The sequence below is a fragment of the Oncorhynchus mykiss genome, chromosome 4 (assembly GCF_057628025.1).
Source record: "Oncorhynchus mykiss isolate SJ-2025 chromosome 4, ASM5762802v1, whole genome shotgun sequence".
Lineage (NCBI taxonomy): Eukaryota > Metazoa > Chordata > Actinopteri > Salmoniformes > Salmonidae > Oncorhynchus > Oncorhynchus mykiss.
In genome coordinates, this window is record NC_143025.1 from 20,229,816 (window position 1) to 20,249,261 (window position 19,446).

At 45.6% G+C, this 19,446-nt stretch overlaps 1 protein-coding gene across 2 annotated transcripts in view; it reads right to left on the bottom strand.

Moving 5' to 3' along the window:
* Window positions 1-11,278: 11,278 nt before the first annotated feature.
* Window positions 11,279-19,446, bottom strand: part of LOC110521466 (TLE family member 5) — a 40,979-nt gene continuing 32,811 nt past the window's right edge. The window contains exons 4-7 of one of the 2 annotated variants that reach the window (XM_021599037.3): window positions 17,694-17,738; window positions 16,187-16,249; window positions 15,774-15,848; window positions 11,279-14,723 (exon numbers count right to left, since the gene is read on the bottom strand). In XM_021599037.3, coding sequence (XP_021454712.1) covers window positions 14,499-14,723; window positions 15,774-15,848; window positions 16,187-16,249; window positions 17,694-17,738 — 408 coding nt within the window. In that variant the 3' untranslated portion in view covers window positions 11,279-14,498. Of the gene's footprint in view, window positions 14,727-15,773; window positions 15,849-16,186; window positions 16,250-17,693; window positions 17,739-19,446 lie in introns of both variants that reach the window. The other variant, XM_021599036.3, reaches the window with a different exon arrangement.

The window sequence follows — 19,446 nt, forward strand, 5'->3', positions numbered from 1 at the left end:
TAGATGGAAGGCCGTGCAGCCCAACCGAGTCCTTTGAAGAATGTCTTTGGTTGTCAATTGGATACGTTGTAGTAACGTCGTTGGGTGATAGACGGGATACTCTGTCTGTTCCTTCCTAACCCTCGTTTACATCTGCTGTTGCTAACTCAATGGCTAGGAGGTATCACTTCTGTAGTGAATAAGAGTTCAAAGTTCATACCATTCGCAACCAAAGCTCACGCTGATGTTGGCTTCGTTCTGTAGTTATTATCTGAACCATTCTGATATAGGACCGTCATCCTCACGTCCTCGGAACAGGAGGTTACATTGTCGTCAAGGGCTTATATAGGAAGGGAGACGAGGGCGTGTTTGAAAAGTTTTATAGCCCATGTCCCTTCACAGGGGCGGGCCACTGATTGAGCAGAGCCCTATCTTATGAAAACCCAAATCTCACATTTTAGAAGCTAAAATCACATTTCATCCCATCACAAATAAATTCATATTCAAACATTTAAATTGTACAAAAATTCCATGTGAATCCGATAACTCTGATGTGTAGACTTTCCACTGTAGAGTTTGTCATCTTATCATTGATGAGAATGTCTCAGATGACAACCGAACTGACATCATATTCATTAAGTACCACCGCATATGTTCCATTGGTCGGATTACCAGAATATAGTTAATTTCCCCCCACCTTCTGATGTTCCCAGAATCTCTATGTTAACCAATGGTTTTGCAAATGTAACATCAGTAGGGTAGAGAAAGGAAAAAGGGGGAAAGAGGTATTTATGACTGTCATAAACCTACCCCCCAGGCCAACGTCATGACAGTACATACCACAATCAGAAGCCATGGATTACAGGCAACATTCACATTGAGCTAAAGGGTAGGTGCGGGACTCTAACCCGGAAGCTTACAAGAAATCCCGCTATGCCCTGCGACGAACCATCAAACAGGCAAAGCGTCAATACAGGGCTAAGATTGAATCATACTACACCGGCTCCGACGCTCGTTGGATGTGGCAGGGCTTGCAAACTATTACAGATTACAAAGGGAAGCACAGCCTCGAGCTGCCCAGTGACACGAGCCTACCAGACAAGCTAAATCACTTCTATGCTCGCTTCGAGGCAAGCAGCACTGAGGCATGCATGAGAGCATCAACTGTTGCGGACGACTGTGTGATCACGCTCTCCGTAGCCGACATGATTAAGACCTTTAAAACAGGTCAACATACACAAGACGGGCCAGACGGATTACCAGGACGTGTGCTCCGGGCATGTGCTGACCAACTGGCAGGTGTCTTCACTGACATTTTCAACATGTCTCTGATTGAGTCAGTAATACCAACATGCTTCAAGCAGACCACCATAGTCCCTGTTATCCCAGAAACCTTAGACCCACTCCAATTTGCATACCGCCCAAACAGATCCACAGATGATGCAATCTCTATTGCACTCCACACTGCCCTTTCCCACCTGGACAAAAGGAACACCTATGTGAGAATGCTGTTCATTGACTACAGCTCAACGTTCAACACCATAGTACCCTCAAAGCTCATCACCAAGCTAAGGATCCTGGGACTAAACACCTCCCTCTGCAACTGGATCCTGGACTTCCTGACAGGCCGCCCCCAGGTGGTGAGGGTAGGTAGCAACACATATGCCACGCTGATCCTCTACACTGGAGCTCCCCAGGAGTGGGTGCTCAGTCCCCTCCTGTACTCCCTGTTCACCCACGACTGCATGGCCAGGCACGACTCCAACACCATCATTAAGTTTGCTGACGACACAACAGTGGTAGGCCTGATCACCGACAACGACGAGACAGCCTATAGGGAGGAGGTCAGAGACCTGACCGGGTGGTGCCAGAATAACAACCCATCCCTCAATGTAACCAAGACTAAGGAGATGATTGTGGACTACAGGAAAAGGAGCATTGAGCATGTCCCCATACTCATCGACGGGGCTGTAGTGGAGCAGGTTGAGAGCTTCAAATTCCTTGGTGTCCACATCAACAACAAACTAGATTGGTCCAAACACACCAAGACAGTCGTGAAGAGGGCACAACAAAGCCTATTCCCCCTCATGAAACTAAAAAGATTTGGCATGGGTCCTGAGATCCTCAAAAGGTTCTACAGCTGCAACATCGAGAGCATCCTAACCGGTTGCATCACTTTCATTCATAGGCTAGGTTGTAGCAACCTCATGATGGGTATAGGGAAAACTGGAGTATTATGTAGTAGCCTAAACTTCTCAAAGTTACATTAAACTGGGTGAATGGAATATGAATGACAGTCATCCAACATGCAGTAATAGAAATAAGGCCATTAAAGCTCATTTTAAAAAAGTATCGTCCTCCCTCATCTTAAACATTACCAACCGCACTGGTGTGATCATCCATGTGAAGAGGAACTGCATTACACCAGATAGGACATTTCAGGGCTTTATGTTCAAAAGAAAACCGCATTGAGGAAGGCTTACTTTGTTGTACCCAGCCAAGTCCAAATGTTAAAACAGAACAGTTAAAACACTACAGGCAACCTGGTCATGGAAACTGACTACACAACACACACACGTATGTGATAAGCTGTTTAATCGTCTATTTGTATTATTATTCACATGCAAAACATTATAGGCCTCAAATATTTATTGTTTTACAGAATGGAAGCAAGTAGAAGTGGAAAGATAGATGGGCTGATAAACAGATGAGGTACTAATATCCCTCCCATCTCTTTCCCTCCCTCACTCCCTTTCATTTGTCTCTCCCTATCCCCCTCACTCCCTTCTTACCTGTCTTCCTCTCCCTCTCTATCCATCCCTCTCTCCACACACACAGCTGTGGAATGTCCAGGCAGGTTGGCTGGGTGCCTGGGTCATGTCATGCCAATTAAGTTCAGCAGCTAATAGTCTTCCATTTGGGAATCCATCCTGTTACAGACAACATTAACCCTTCCCTGAACTTAGAGTAACTACTACACACTCTCACATGCATGGAAATGGGCAGGCATGCTGTGAGGAACACATACACGCAGATACATAAATATTTATTAATGTGTATGTGCGTGTGTTTGTTAAAAGCAGAAGTAAAATTTGGGTTGGAGCTTGTGGGTAATTCAGCAATAAAGTGATATTAATCTTAATCTCCCACCAGCCTCTTCTGATAAATATACATAGAAATATACATTTACAGAACACACGTAAACACAGCCACAATAATTTATACAAAAATCGACCTCTCTCAATTATGCACATTTAAAACATATTCCAAATAGAAATCCAGATGTTACATCCCCCTCTCCCACATTCCATTTGAACATGTTCTCGATATCATCAAAGCACAACGGCGGAAATAAGATACAGTACATTACCAAAGGAAGTGAAAAATATGGAAAGAGAGACATGATTGTGGGATGGATGGATGGATGGTGGTGGGGTATGGGGGAGGGGGGTGTTGAGAGAGGGACCCAGAGAGACATCTACATCATTTGGCCTAATGACACCATCTGGTGGATGGTAGGGACATCAAGATCACACTCACACAAAGAGGGAAGTGGGTGATGAGTAATGAAGAATTTGGTTCTGGGTGAAAAGCACTTATGAGAAAATTTAGTTTTCAAATCAAATAAAATCAAAATGTATTTGTCACATGTGCCGAATACAGGTGTAGACCTTTCTGTGAAATGCTTACTTACAACCCCTTAACGAACAATGCAGTTTTAAGAAAATATAGTTAAGAAAATATTATCTAAATCAATTAAAGTAAAAAGTTACACAATTAAATAACAATAATGAGGCTATATACAGGGGGTATCAGTACCGAGTCAATGTGCGGGGGTACAGGTAAGTCAAGGTAATTTGTACATGTAGGTAGGGCTAAAGTGAGAGAACAGTCTATGACTTGGGTGACTGGAGTCTTTGACAATTTTTTGGGCCTTCCTCTGACACTGCCCAGTATATAGGTCCTGGATGGCAGGAAGCTTGGCCCCAGTGACGTACTGGGCCGTGCGCACTACCCTCTACAGCGCCTTACGGTCGGATGTCGAGCAGTTGCCATACCAGGCGGTGATGCACCGGTCAGGATGCTCTCGATGGTGCAGCTGCATAACTTTCTGAGGATCTGGTGACCCAAGCCAAATCTTTTCAGTCTCCTGAGGGGAAAAAGGCATTGTCGTGCCCTCTTCACAAGTTTCTTGGTGTATTTGGACCATAATAGTTTGTGGACACCAAGGAATTTGAAACTCAACCCGCTTGACTACAGCCCCGTAGATGTGAATGGGGGCCTTTTCCTGTAGTGCTGATACTTGACACTTTTCCCACATTATACAGTTATGGTAAAAATACACCTGTCTAGTGGGCTTCTGTTTTGTATTGAATTCTTATCAGTGTGTACAGTATGTGAGCTGCCATTTTGCATTGAGTTCCCTTCAGTGTGGATGTTTCCCTGTGAGAGTAAATGTCAGAGTGATTGAGCGGGCAGCAGCGGCATTGTCTGGTGAGGGTCTGTAGGTTGGACCAGTCAGGGATTCCCTCAGGACTGGAGCACTGTGACTGCATGTTCCACAGCTGTCAGCAGCCATTGACTCACCACTAGACACCACTGACACTCTCACACACACTGATACTCTCACACACACTGCACAAACACGATCGTACACACACACACACACACACTCTATGACTGCAGAATGACACCCCTTGTCACATTAGTGACCACTATCCTCACACACCAGACCCCAAAGCCCACACACACAAATGCATAAATGGATACACACACCATATGCAGGACACAACCCCCCAAATTAGACTAATACTACCCTGAATCTGTCCCAATACTTCATGTCAATGAGGTATCATCGCTGTCGCTGTAGACATACAGTACTTTCAGTGGGATTTTGTGGCTTTGTTGAGTCCTCTGCAGAGAAAACTATACAAATATAACTGAACCAAATTAAATAAAATCATGCCAATCCCTTCCCCTTCTTCTGTCTATTTCCAATTGCCTCCCAGCTGTACCTCTCCCCTCTCTGTGACCCTCTCTCTCCCATTTCTCCACAACACACTCTTCTTCCCTCCCTATACCTCACTCTCTCTACACCTCTGTCACTCTTCTCTCTCCCCCTCCCCCCTCCCCTTCCTCTGCCCTGTCTCTGACCTCACAGTGGGGAGTCTCTGTGCAGCATCTGACCCCCTGGCCGCCTGTCTCACAAATCTCCCATAGAGCCTCTAATGGCTTCTACACATGCAGCCGTGACAGGACATTATACACTACCTGTACTCATTAGACACTGGCTACTGCTGCTGCTTCACTCTGTGGATCACACTGTGGATAGACTGGTGCTGTAATGTGTGCTTCTATCCTTACCTGTCTTCACCTTCATGTAACCTGGAATAGAGAGCTGCCCTTTAATCCAATCACATACTAATCAGCAAATATCTCAAAAGATTGAGGATGGAGGCATTTCACAGTTTTGGAACATGGCCATAGTTTTCAGTCCTTCTTGGATGAAATTGTTCCCTCCTCTGAAGGAGATAATCCAATTAACATGCAGTTCAAATTTGTCTTTGGGTGAAAAGCATAATTTCTGCAAGATCATTTATGACATGTATCATTTTCTCCCAGATCATTATGACTTACAGGCTAGCCAGATTATTCAGGATGTGAAGCACACTAGCACTCATAGTGTAATAATGAGCTGATCGACAGTAGGAAAGAGAGCTATGAGAGATCCAGAGAAGGTAGCGTGTACATTTACATTTTTTATTTGAACCTTTATTTAATTAGGCAAGTCAGCTAAGAACAAATTCTTATTTACAATGACGGCCTACTCTGGCCAAACCCCGACGACGCTGGGCCAATTGTACGCCACCATATGGGACTCCCAATCACACTCAGATGTTCAAATCCAGGCTGTATCACCAGGTACTATAGTGATGCCTCTTGCACTGAGAGGCAGTGTCTTAGACTGCTCCGCCACTCGGGAGCCCTCAAAAAGAGTCAGAGAATGTGTGTGTGTGCATGTACAGTATGTACACTGGCTTTCTAATCACACCCTAGCAGAACCACAGAGGGTTTCATTGGGAAACGCCAGTCAGCAGACAGAAAGTCACAGGCCCCAGTCTGAGAGAGCAGGAAGAACCACACTGGCAGTGCAACGAGACCACAGTATGACCACACCACAACCACACACCACTCGCCCAAAGACCACAGCTTAGGGGCAGGCCAGTGCCAGAGCACGGCCCTCTGGGAATGGAGACTGGAGAGGGATGGCAAACTGGGTCAACAGTACCATCATACAGTGCTAAGTTGGTAGTTGAAGATATCCCTCTAGTGGTGTGGGGGCTGTGCTTTGGCAAAGTGGGTGGGGTTATATCCTTCCTGTTTGGCCCTGTCCTGGGGTGTCCTCGGATGGGGCCACAGTGTCTCCTGACCCCTCCTGTCTCAGCCTCCAGTATTTATGCTGCAGTAGTTTATGTGTCGGGGGGCTAGGATCAGTTTGTTATATCTGGAGTACTTCTCCTGTCCTATTCGGTGTCCTGTGTGAATTTAAGTGTGCTCTCTCTAATTCTCTCTTTCTCTCTCTCGGAGGACCTGAGCCCTAGGACCATGCCTCAGGACTACCTGACATGATGACTCCTTGCTGTCCCCAGTCCACCTGGCCGTGCTGCTGCTCCAGTTTCAACTGTTCTGCCTTATTATTATTTGACCATGCTGGTCATTTATGAACATTTGAACATCTTGGCCATGTTCTGTTATAATCTCCACCCGGCATAGCCAGAAGAGGACTGGCCACCCCACATAGCCTGGTTCCTCTCTAGGTTTCTTCCTAGGTTTTGGCCTTTCTAGGGAGTTTTTCCTAGCCACCGTGCTTCTACACCTGCATTGCTTGCTGTTTGGGGTTTTAGGCTGGGTTTCTGTACAGCACTTTGGGATATCAGCTGATGTACGAAGGGCTATATAAATAAATTTGATTTGATTTGATTTAAGACTCACAGGGCTGATTGACTGACTGAAAGAGGGGGATCCAACTGGAGAAGATGTTACTTTAGCTTGTCTGTGTTTACAACAGTAATAACCCTATCATAACCCTATCATCATTATCATCATCATGTCATTGACACTCACACTGTTGCTTACTGTCTGGGACAAGGGAACATTAGCAAAAAGAAAGGAGTTAATAAGAGGAGAGACCGTGTGACAGAAAGATATAGTGAAGAAAGGCACTATTGTACATGTAGCTGGAGGTGCTTTCCTACTTCAGAGTCGTGATGGATGGAGGTTGTAAAGGGATGAATAAGAGATGAGGATCAGGATGAAAGGGCTTTCCAGAAACAGCAGCCTTAGTCACACAGCTGGGCTGAGACCCCTGAGCCTACCGGGCCACACCACACCACAGCCAGCATCACTGATCAACACAGACACACACACAAAGTAACAAACACACACAGTCATATGCAGTCACACAAACACACACCTCCCAAGAATCCAGATTCCAGCTCCAGCCTAAACCTATACCCAGCCCCAGTTGACATGAGAGTCAGAGGGAGGGAGGGAGGAAGAGAGGAGGACTGCCAGCCAGCCAGTAAGAGAGGTAGGGGTGAGAAGGGAGGGGGAGGGAGGAGGACTGCCAGCCAGCCAGAGAGGTGGGGGTGAGGCAGGGAGGAAGAGAGGGGGACTGCCAGCCAGCCAGCCAGTCAGAGAGGTAGAGAAGGGAGGGAGGGAGGGAGAAGGACTGCCAGCCAGCCAGTCAGAGGTAGGGGTGAGGAGGGAGGGAGGAAGAGAGGACTGCTAGCCAGCCAGCCAGAGAGTTGGGGGTGAGGAGAAAGGGAGGAGGACTGCCAGCCAGCCAGTCAGAGAGGTGGGGTGAGGAGGGAGGGATAGAGGACTGCTAGTCAGCCAGCCAGTCAGAGAGGTGGGGTGAGGAGGGAGGGAGGAAGAGAGGACTGCTAGCCAGCCAGAGAGTTGGGTGTGAGGAGGGAGGGAGAAGGACAGGACTGCTAGCCAGCCAGCCAGAGAGTTGGGGGTGAGGAGGGAGAGAGGAGGACTGCCAACCAGCCAGCCAGCCAGCCAGTCAGAGAGTTGGGGGTGAGGAGGCACGCTGCTAATAAAGCTAGGAGGAGGAGTGCACACTGAATGAATTTGGCTTTGAGCAAGGGGGAGTCTACAACACAGTGTAGGTGGTGTGTGTGTTTGTGAATGTGAGTCAGTGTGTGTGTGTGTTTTGCCCCAAGGTTGTGTGTGTGTGACTGCGCATGACTGTATGTGTGTGGGTGCCTATGAGAGCCAGAGAGTAGGTGGTGGAGAGGAGGGGTGTGTGTAAGGATGGGGCCAGGTGGAACTCTAGCCAGCTCTGTATGTTGTAGCTGTGGTGTCACTGGGATGGGAAGTGACAGGCAGGAAGCCCCACAGACAGCTGGGTAACAGCTCACTCCCACACTGGGGAGGGCTTTACACTGAACACCAAAAGTACTGCCTCTCCTCTCATTCACTCTTTCTCTCACTAGCACTGGAGAGAGGGGGAGGATGATTCATAGAGAGAGAGGGGAAGAGAGAACGATAGAGGGTTGAAGAGTTTCAGGATAGATTGGGAGGTAGGGTGATACAGGGAAATGAGAGAGGAAGATGTTGAGCAAGAACAGAGATAAAGAGAACAGATAGAAGGTGAGAGGGAATTATAGAGGAGGACATGAGAGACGGGGGAGATAGAGCGGGAAGGACAGTGAAGGAGAGAATGGATAGGCAGTGAAGAAAAAAGGGGGGGGGGGGGTGTGTTGTTTGTATTTCACATGACTCCATTAAACTTTTAGTAGTCCTCATTTCTCCAGTTAGGTTTCCTGTTACTAGATCACCAAAACAGCTACCGCAAATCCCACAGCCGTCCAATGATGAGACACATTTTCCACCCTCTCTCTCTCTCACACACACACAGAATAGAGAGGCAGTGAGAGGAGGAAACAGTGCCTTCAGGAAGTATTCATACCCTTTGACTTATTCCACATTTCGTTGTTACACGCTGAATTGTCAACATGGACTCCTCCAGCCGGGTCCTGTCAACATGGACTCCTCCAGCCGGGTCGTGTCAACATGGACTCCTCCAGCCGGGTCCTGTCAACATGGACTCCTCCAGCCGGGTCCTGTCTACATGGACTCCTCCAGCCGGGTCCTGTCAACATGGACTCCTCCAGCCGGGTCGTGTCAACATGGACTCCTCCAGCCGGGTCGTGTCAACATGGACTCCTCCAGCCGGGTCGTGTCAACATGGACTCCTCCAGCCGGGTCGTGTCAACATGGACTCCTCCAGCCGGGTCGTGTCAACATGGACTCATCCAGCTGGGTCGTGTCAACATGGACTCCTCCAGCTGGGTCGTGTCAACATGGACTCCTCCAGCTGGGTCGTGTCAACATGGACTCCTCCAGCTGGGTCGTGTCAACATGGACTCCTCCAGCTGGGTTGTGTCAACATGGACTCCTCCAGCTGGGATGAGCCATACTATACACTCCACTCACACAGAGACTGAAGACGAAGACAGACACAGAGAGAAAACAGATGAGAAAAAAATAAGAGATTGACAGGGAGGAAACAAGGGTTGAATTGGGACTGTGTGTGTGTGTGTGTGTAAAAGAAAGACATGAGAAATAAATGAAGATTAAGATAAATAGGCCTTTGCAGAAAAAAAAAGACCGCCACAGATGTAAGAGACAGAACAAAAGAGAGGGAGAGTGACAGAGGGAGAGTGACAGAGGGAGAGTGACAGAGGGAGGCAGTGAGGGAATGACAGGAGGAGAGATAGACGGAGGGATGGAGGGGGGGAGGAGTGGATGAGAAGCAGACAGAGATTGACAGCTTCCGTTCCCTGGGACACATGAATAAACCAGCACAGCATATATCGCCTTGGAGAGAGAGGGATGACAGAAAGAGATAGGGACGAGAGAGAGTGAGGAGAGAAAGGAGGAGATGAAGAGAGAGCGTCTCCATAATCAAGCCATCAAGGAGAGCAGGAGCGAGGGAGTGATGGGGGAAGCAGCGATGGCTCTGAATGAGTCAATCATGATTAATCAAAACGCTTCTTGCTCTCCATTCAGGCGCTCCCCTCTATCTCCTCTGCTCAGTACATGCACATGGTTACTCGACAACATCACAATATGGTCTTCTGGGCATTTCCATCAAATCAAATGTTATTGGTCACATACACATATTTAGCAGATGTATTGCGGGTGTAGTGAAATACTTGTGTTCCTGGCTCCATTGGTGTAGTAGTAGTATCTAACAATACACACATCTAAAAAGACACTGTATATGATGTGTTAGTGTTGCTAATATAGCCAATGAAGTGAAATCCAAATGATTTTCTCAGCCTTTACGTACGATGTGCTGTGTCGCAGAGGAAAAAAAAACCTTCCCACCACATCAGTGCCTCTCAGAGGAGTCCTGTATCCTGACACAGAAAATAGGGCACTTTCATATTTATTTAAGTACTGGGCTCAGATCCAGAGAAGTCCTTGGGGAGATACAGAGCGGGCAGGAGAGGAGGAAGCGGGTTGGAGCCACAGTAGCTCTGAGGTTTCACCAGCACAACCTCCGAGCACACAAACACACACAGCCAAGGGCACAGTCATTCAACACTCACACTGCCAAGGGCATACTGTCATTCAACACGCACAGCAGAAATAACCAATATGGATAGGGTGTGTGTAACCGCCTGTGTGTGCGCGTATCACTATCTGTGTGTGTGTGTAATAAAAATAGCCGTGAAGGCAATGACAAGTTGTGCGATTGACAGATAGATGGGATATCTACATGAGGGTTGTGCGTTTGACAGATAGATGGGATATCTACATGAGGGTTGTGCGTTTGACAGATAGATGTGATATCTACATGAGGGTTGTGCAGCGGTACCAACTGGGGTATGTCCCAATGTCTTCAATGTTACAATAATAAAACGGAACATCTGGTGGTGAGAAGCTAAACCTCAAATCAGGAACGCCACGGAACAGACATACCTCTACTACTCCATGCATCTGCGACAGACGCACATGGAGGGACACCTCAGCAGTGTAGAAATGACACAGGATGTTTTTAAATCAACACTTCCGCCGTGTGGAGTGACAATGAACTACAGGGACCTCAATGCTCCACAGGCATTCACAGACTACTAGGCTAGTATTAGTCATCAAAAGGTCATCCTTCATTTAGTAGTAACACTGAGAAATGTATAGTAACATTACACCATTCACGCTTTAGCTCCACTGCATTGCCTCTGGGACAAGATGCACAAGAACAAAACAGGACAGACAACAATTGATTTGATTGACTTTATTTGTAAAGGCACCAAAAGTACTTCCTTACTGCAGAACATTTCATTTATTTATAGTAAATGTTTGTTATTTTTATATTTCACCATTTCTTTAAATGAAGCTATAATTACATGACACAAATTGTTTGTTTTTTTGGGGGCCAAAGTATGAACTTCAGTTTTTTTTCATTATACACAAAATATGTATTCAAAAAATGACCTATACAAAGCTCAAAATGCTTACAATGCTTCACGCTACGGGGCAAGGGGTAAAGGGCAAACAGTGGGTCAGGGGTTAAAGAGGGACAGGTATAGGTCAAAGTACTGCACTTCCTCTAGTGTCACATCAGTACTGTAGGACAGAGCACAGGAATCATCCAGGACAGACACAGAAGATGCAGCCATATACCTGTGGTGTCCAATCAAAAACGCATATTTTGACCAATTGGTAAAACAATGTTACTCATCTAAGAAAACCAATGGTCCAAACCTCATATCTCTATCATAATCCATTCAAACGTTATTGGAGTGTGTACCCTTGTAGGATGGCCAGAATTAGGGTGACAATCAATGGAAGCCAGAGAAAAAAACTGGGTCAAAAATCTGGAAAATTGCATTGTGTCAGCTAGGCTGGATTCTGTGCAAGAATTAAGGCTACTGGTTACCTGAACGGCTCACTTTCCCATTGAACTCATCTTCCTTCTCGAAGCCGCAGGACATAAATTAGAGGTAATATGGATATCGATTTGAGACATGACGTAGTACTTTCTTATTTTAGTATATGGTTTTCATATTAATTCAAAATGTCTATTCCTTTTTGAAGATTCCTCACAAAAACAAGTGTATCTCCAAAACAGAGCAATGAGCGTATTTTCAAAGCCTTTTACATTTAATTCAGCTCATGCCAATTTAGCTTCATGCGACCAGTGGAAACTTTGAAGACGACCACAAAATGTCAAATCCTCAAAAGTTGTTATGCGAAACCTGCACCGCTATCTGTCAACAGAACTCAGTGCTTATTATCGGATGTATTCGTTTATGAAACCCGACTTTTGGGATATAATGGGAATGATATGTTAGAGAGACCCAACTGATCGATTCACAACATGAAGAACCTTATTTGTCTTGGCAAAATGTATTTTATAACATAAGTGAAATCATCACCATAGCGCGTTTTCACCCACACATAAAGCTTTAGAAGTATAACTGTATACATAAACTGGCCCTCCACTACTAAACAAATACATCGTTAATTTAGCGGAATCTTTAAAAGCTTTTTACTCTCATTTCTATTTCATAGCGATAATATTCAAACAAGTGTATTGATCACAGAAAATGTGGACCAAACTAAAACATTTCGTGGCTAATAGAAAGGAATACAGTTCCAAGAGACATGCGTTTGTGTGCATCTACCCACACGCATTGCATATCACTACTGTTTACGTCGATAAGAGTAAGTTGTGCTGTTCACAAGCAGTATTAGACTTAAAACAAAAGCCACATGTCAATCCCAGGCTCACCACTGACTGACCAAAGTTCAAATCTATATCACAGAGGTTAATGAATGCATTCACATACGGCTATGAAATCAGTTTTCCTGTGACACTTTATCTAAGACATTTACACAGATCTCTACACCCTCACAGTGTAACCCACCATCAAACAGAGAGGATGTCTATTAATATAAGGGGAATACAAAACACATACAATACATCACACGCTGTATAAGGGATCAAAGCAATGGTCAGACAATAACACCAATCCCTTCCCAATCGTACAGTAAAACCAGCAGTCAGCTTCACATCTTCTATACCATTCAACCTTTAGTTCTAGCCTACAGCGGCACTTACAGGTCGAGCTAATAATCACACACTTTCTCCAACAGGCTGAGAGAAACATGTTGGGGTTTGTAGAAAATATATATATATATATTTTTTTTTTTTGAAATGTAAATGCACACCAAAATAATGGCGATTTGTGCTTCATCTACTCAAATGACTGATCAAAAACGTTCATTTAAAACTATTCATTGGCCATGGACAATGCATCCACATTTGTGAGTGCTGTATTTGTATTCTATACGAGAGCTAAATCATGCATCATTTCTTCTTACAGCGACTCATCTTTTGAGTGACAAGATAGTGGGCGCAGTGGACATTTTGTTCTATGCCGCTGCCTAACATGAGAGACCGAGATGTCAACCTGTTTCCTAGAATAGACCAGAGATCCCTGTTCAAAAGAGGTGACTCAGTGGATGTCAGAGCTGCTTTCTAAAAGACTTACTGCTTTCTAGTGTTGAAGAGGCAACGTGCACTCTCCTACTGCATCACCACTAGGGAGAGAAAATATCTGAAGGTGTTTTCTATCTCGCACAATGTTAATCATCGCTGCGATCTGTACATTCAGACTGTTATGATAGTATTGATAGCATGCCTTTCATGGAAGCGATCTAAAGTAGCTCAGTGGGTTAGACAGGGCTCTCTGGGGACTGGAGTCACCAAGTTACACGCTTCACCAAGAAGACTGACATCTTTCAACGACTCTTCTTAACCTGGGGAGGAATCCTAACCTGAAAATCAAAGCGAGGCCAACAAATGTTCAGAACATTTTCTCACTGATATTAATGCAGGATTTTGACGCTAAGATTCAGACATTAACAGACAGTTTTTGCTGTTGCTTGTCTAAAAGTCGGTTTATGAAAACAGTATTGTGAGAGTTACCTCACGTCAACCAACTGAATCAAGTTGACACAACAGAGGCTAGAGATCTGGGTGACGCGAGCCTGTCTGTTGGATCTCTTCTGGTTTGTTATTCCACTTATACTATGTGACATTCAGGCTCCCAGATGGGCCTTGGTAAATAAGAGAGGAAGGAGACGCTCAGCCAGGGTGGTGTAAAAACACAGATCCATTTACCACTGGGCCATAAAGGGAGCAGAATGAGGGAAAAACAAATGAGCAAAAAGACAAGTCAAGCTCAAATCACAAAAATAAAATACAAAATAAAAAGATATATACATGAAAGAAATGATAGTAAAAAAATCTATACTGTACACAAATTGAAGCAGTTGGAATGACGGCAAATGCATCAGATAGGCCGTAGAAGTCGGAGGACTAAAGGGGGAGATGGGGTAGAGGAGAGGGACTGGCATGGATAGCAGATATACAGGACCACAGCCCTCTGACGCAGCGGTAGTTAATATGCGGTAGAGGGCGGGAGGGAGCTCTAGTCGGACTTGTCCCCGTCCTCCTCACGGTGGCTGTCAGCTCCCTCGCGAGAAGCCTTCTCCTCCTTTGCCAGCTGGGCCTGCGAGGCCAGGATGGAGGAGAGGGAGAAGAGGCCTGAAGAGGAGGTGACGGCCGGCAGGGTTGACTGACTCAGGCCCAGAGGCATAGGGGTCATGGGCAGGGCCAGACCCTGGAGCTGGGACAGCTGGTGAGCCTGGAGCTGCTGCTGTGGACAACACACACACAGCTCAAACACAGAGGAGACACAGAGATGGGTACATATGGCTCTCACACGTGCACACACACATATATTGGCAGCCCTGCACTTTTCTTAAAATAACTACCTATTTCTTTGAAAATAAGTTACATTTGAAAACAACTTTTGGTCTCCAAACGTTATTGGATTTTCAACATCGCAGAACCATACATTATATTGTAAACTTAAGTTGACAATTTGAAATATAAAAAATTAAGACAAATGGCATGGATAAACATATTGGCACCCTGGAACTAGTATTTCACTGCACAGCCTTTGGCCAAGATAACTCCCAACAAATGCTTATTGTAGCCACCAATGAGCTTGCTGCAACTTTTATTGGCAATTTAGCCCACTTTTCTACAGAAAACTTCTCCAACTGCTGTTTCTAGCTCTTGCCATAGGTTATGGATGTGGTTCAGATCTGGACTCTTCACTGGCCACTCCAGAACAGTCCAGCGCTTCTTCTTGAACCATTCCAGGGTGCTTTTGATGTGTGTTTGGGGTCGTTGCTGGATGACCAACAACCTTTAACGTCACAGTTTATAAACACTTAAAAACAACAACATTGGACTCCATATAACATTGATAATTGACTGATTTCACGAGGTCCTGCACACATTTAGGACCAGGGGCAGCAAAGCAACCCCACAGTAGTATCAAAGCTCCCCCATGTTTGATTGTAGGGAGAGTGTTCTTGTCTTTGAATGCTTCATTTGGTCATTGGTGCCAATCATTTTGTCAATGCCATTAGTCTTTATTTGCTGAATTAAAATGTTAAATTTAAGTTTACAAAAAAAAAAAAAAAAAAACCTGCACATCCATTCCACAAAATGTATGACTGGGCCTTGACAAATTCCAGACAAATACCTTTTTATCATCATCATCAAGTAAAGCACCAAACATAAAGCTCCATTAAAACCCAGAGCATCAGATGCATCATCATAATGATGGATTGATAGCTAGATAGTGATGAGTGTCAGACCCATAGAGGACATCCTGGAGGGAGCAGCCTACCCGGATGATGGAGTTCATCTCTGGAGGGGTGACCTGCTTGGCCCTCTCAATGGCTCCCAGGACCTGCTGCTGGTGCTGGAACACACACACATGCAGGAGGGTTAGATGGCTCAATACTACTAACACTGACCCTGTGCTCCTCACCCATTCAATTATTAAGTCACTAACACAAGGCTGGGCTTTGATAGAGAATCAATGATCCACTCCCATGTTGTAATGGGTCATCTCGTCATGGACACAAATTAGCATATCTTATCTGGATCACAGCAGAGCGCTCTGGCCCCTTTCATTACAGGGCTCGCAATGATGAATGGAGATATATATGGGGGAGAGGAGTCAAATAAGAATGATCTCATTCCAGGCTGCAGGGCACCACGTGGGGTTAGGGGTCAGGGGTTAGAGGGTGTTCTTACCTCCTGGGACAGATAGGGGAGGACTTGGGCACAGATCCCGTTCAATCTCTTCACAATCTCAGCCTGAGGAGGTAAAACACATAAGCCCTTAGCTTCATTTAACACCGCCTCAGTCTCACATCAACATACACCCCACCCTCCCAAAGAGCACTTCACAAGCACACATATACATTACTTTACGTTCCAGCAGTAATTGTCATAACAAACTCCAATATGGAGTAGTGTTAATTGTGTTACTTTCTAATTCAGTGTGATATCTGAGAAGACACTCATTTACTACGCACCGCCATTCCAGACAAAACACCACACTTATCACTCCATCATCATGCACACTGACCTCGCTCTCCTCTTAAAATGCATTTTGTGCCTCTTTCTATATGTGAGGAAGAATATGATGCACACACACGAAAGTAAGAGGAAATGCCGAATGTTCTGTCAGGTGGGAGAACAATTCATTCAAGCTAACCGGAGAGGGGGTCTTGCAACTGGCAGGGATGGGAATTTTTTTTAAGTGGAGGGAGACAAAGAAGAAACAATAACCCCTTTTCAATATATCCCCAGTACAAGCTGACTAAACTGTCTGGAGCTCCTCAGCTGGAGAGAAGAGAAAGCTTGGGGAGGAGAAAGCTTGGGGAGGAGAAAGCTTGGGGAGGAGAAAGCTTGGGGAGGAGAAAGCTTGGGGAGGAGAAAGAGAGAACGAAAGAAAGAAAATGAGAAAGAAAGAGAAAAATTAAAAAGACAAAGATAGAAATGAAGAAATATAAAAATTGAGAAGACAGTGAGAGAGAAAGAGCAGGCGTGAATTCTCCTCGACATTCAGTTCTACACATCCCCTTCAATTTCAACCCTCTAATGCTGCCGCAGTTCATCTGCACTCAGTCACACACACATGCACACAAAGCATGCACACACACGCGCTAACATAATTGGGGATCCCCCCCCCATATTTTCTAAATATTTCATCCCCGCCAGATAAAGGAGTAGGGGTGATGAATTGTACTCATGAGGCAGAGCAGGGGGGCTGTGTGTGTATGAGCTTGTATGTTCTCGAGCGTGTGTGCGCGACTAGATTTTTCACTGCGTGTTCTTTGCTGCCGGTGTGGCTGTCAGGGAGGAGCCGTCAATCTTTTAGCGCGCCAGACAAGGTCACAGATAAGGCCGGGTCCACAGAGGCCCATCGCTCTCCCCCAGTAGCCGGCCCATAAATTACCACCCCCACCTCCCAACAAAACCCTCCCGATCTAGAGGCACCAGATAACCCCTTAGACAGCAGTATGCTACTCTTCACTGTCCATGTAGTAATATACAAAGACTAGAGCTTTACCCTGCGCAGTACTGTACTGCTCCTTCCTTTAGAACAATCCCTCTGAATAGGGATGTTTTCTCAGCGATGCCAGAGAGAGATGTTTCACTGTCTGTCTACAGGGGGCATGATGATAAGAACCAATTCCCATCTCCGACAGCACTGCTGAAGAAGGGTTTCCTATTAACATAGACAGAGACTTACCTGCTTGTGCATTTCGATGTTCAGCCCATAGGACATCTCATAGTACTGTAAAGCAGAAGGAAGATGAGGAGTTGTTATACAGTATAATAACAGAAAGAGGGAAACTCCATTATGTCCTGTAAAGTGTAGACAGATTGTTTAGCTATATGCATTTCCTTCTGTCCCACAGAGCCATCTACAGGAGCCATCTCCTGGTTCTCATGGATCATGTCATTACTGTTACACCAGGTAAAACCCTTCGCACACACACCCACCCCGTTGTCCTCCTGTGTCGCTGTGAGACGGAAAGGGATGGTGTGTGTGAGTGTTCGGTGTTAATGAGCAGGCCAGTGGCTCAGCATTAGCCCTGTTAAATCACCAGCTCTGTCTGTGAGGGCACAGGCTCCAGCGTTCAAAAACATGCACGCGCGCGACGGGGAGTACAGGCTGTCCAGCCGAAACTGCACGTCCCTAAAGCAATTATGGTGCTGGGGAAATTGAGGTGCTGGCGATAGCAGCCGGCAAAGCAGGGGAACCCGATAGGCAATTAAGGGAGGGTGGACCAGGCTGGGGCTACACACACACTGATCCGCTGATGGATACGAGTGCAGCGCTGCACAGATTAGATGAGATTAAGCCAGTCAACGGATCAATTAGAGACAGAATCAGACAGCTACACGGGCCTTGCCAGAGACAATGAGATTAGCTAGAGGTGGAGAGTATGTGTTGGGGGGAAGAGAAGAGAGAGAGGATGACAACACCAGAGACAAAAGGACCACAGATGAGACTAGAGGAAAAATTATAAGAAGAAGGAGAGAGACAGAAAGACTGAGAACAATGACATGGAAAAAAGAGAGATGGGCACAGGGCTAGAGAGGAAAGGGGTGGGAGAGTAGATAGGAGACAAAGGTAAAAGAGCGAGATGGTATTTTCAATATTGCTGTATGTTGTAGTTGCTAGACTAAAATGGTGCCAAATTCAATGACCTGTTGTAAAAAAATGTCTTAGAATAAAAGGTGAAAATATGTTTTGTTGACACATTGTTGCAGTGTTAAACATCCTGCTGCCTGTAGAGGTGGTGGTAGGTGGTATGAATGCACTTTCCCCTATATTCATTTAGCAGCGGAGCCCCAAATATACACAGAACAAACATTTAAAACAGTTCATATAAAGAAATCAGTCATTTTAAATGAAATAGGCCCTAATCATTTCACATGACTAGGAATATAGATATGCATCTGTATTTGGCTCATGCAGAATGACACATCTCCTTCACATAGAGTTGATCAGACTGTTGATTGTGGCCTGTGAAATGTTGTCCCACTCCTCTTCAATGGCTGTGTGAAGTTGCTGGATATTGGCGGAAACACTGTCGTACGTGTCGATCCAGAGCATCCCAAACATGCTCAATGGGTGACATATCTGGTGAGTATGCAGGTCATGGAAGAACTGGGACATTTTCAGCTTCCAGGAATTGTGTACAGATCCTTGCAACAGAGGGCCGTGCATTATCGTGCTAAAACATGAGGTGATGGCAGCGGATGAATGGCACGACTATTGTCCTCAGTTACTCGTCACGGTAACTGTGCATTCAAATTGCCATCGATAAAATGCAAGTGTGTTCATTGTCCTTAGCTTATGCCTTCCCATAACATAAACCCACCACCACGGGGCACTCTGTTCACAACGTTGACATCAGCAAACCGCTTGTCCACATGATGACATACACACCGTCTGCCATCAGCCCAGTACAGTTGAAACCGGGATTCATCCA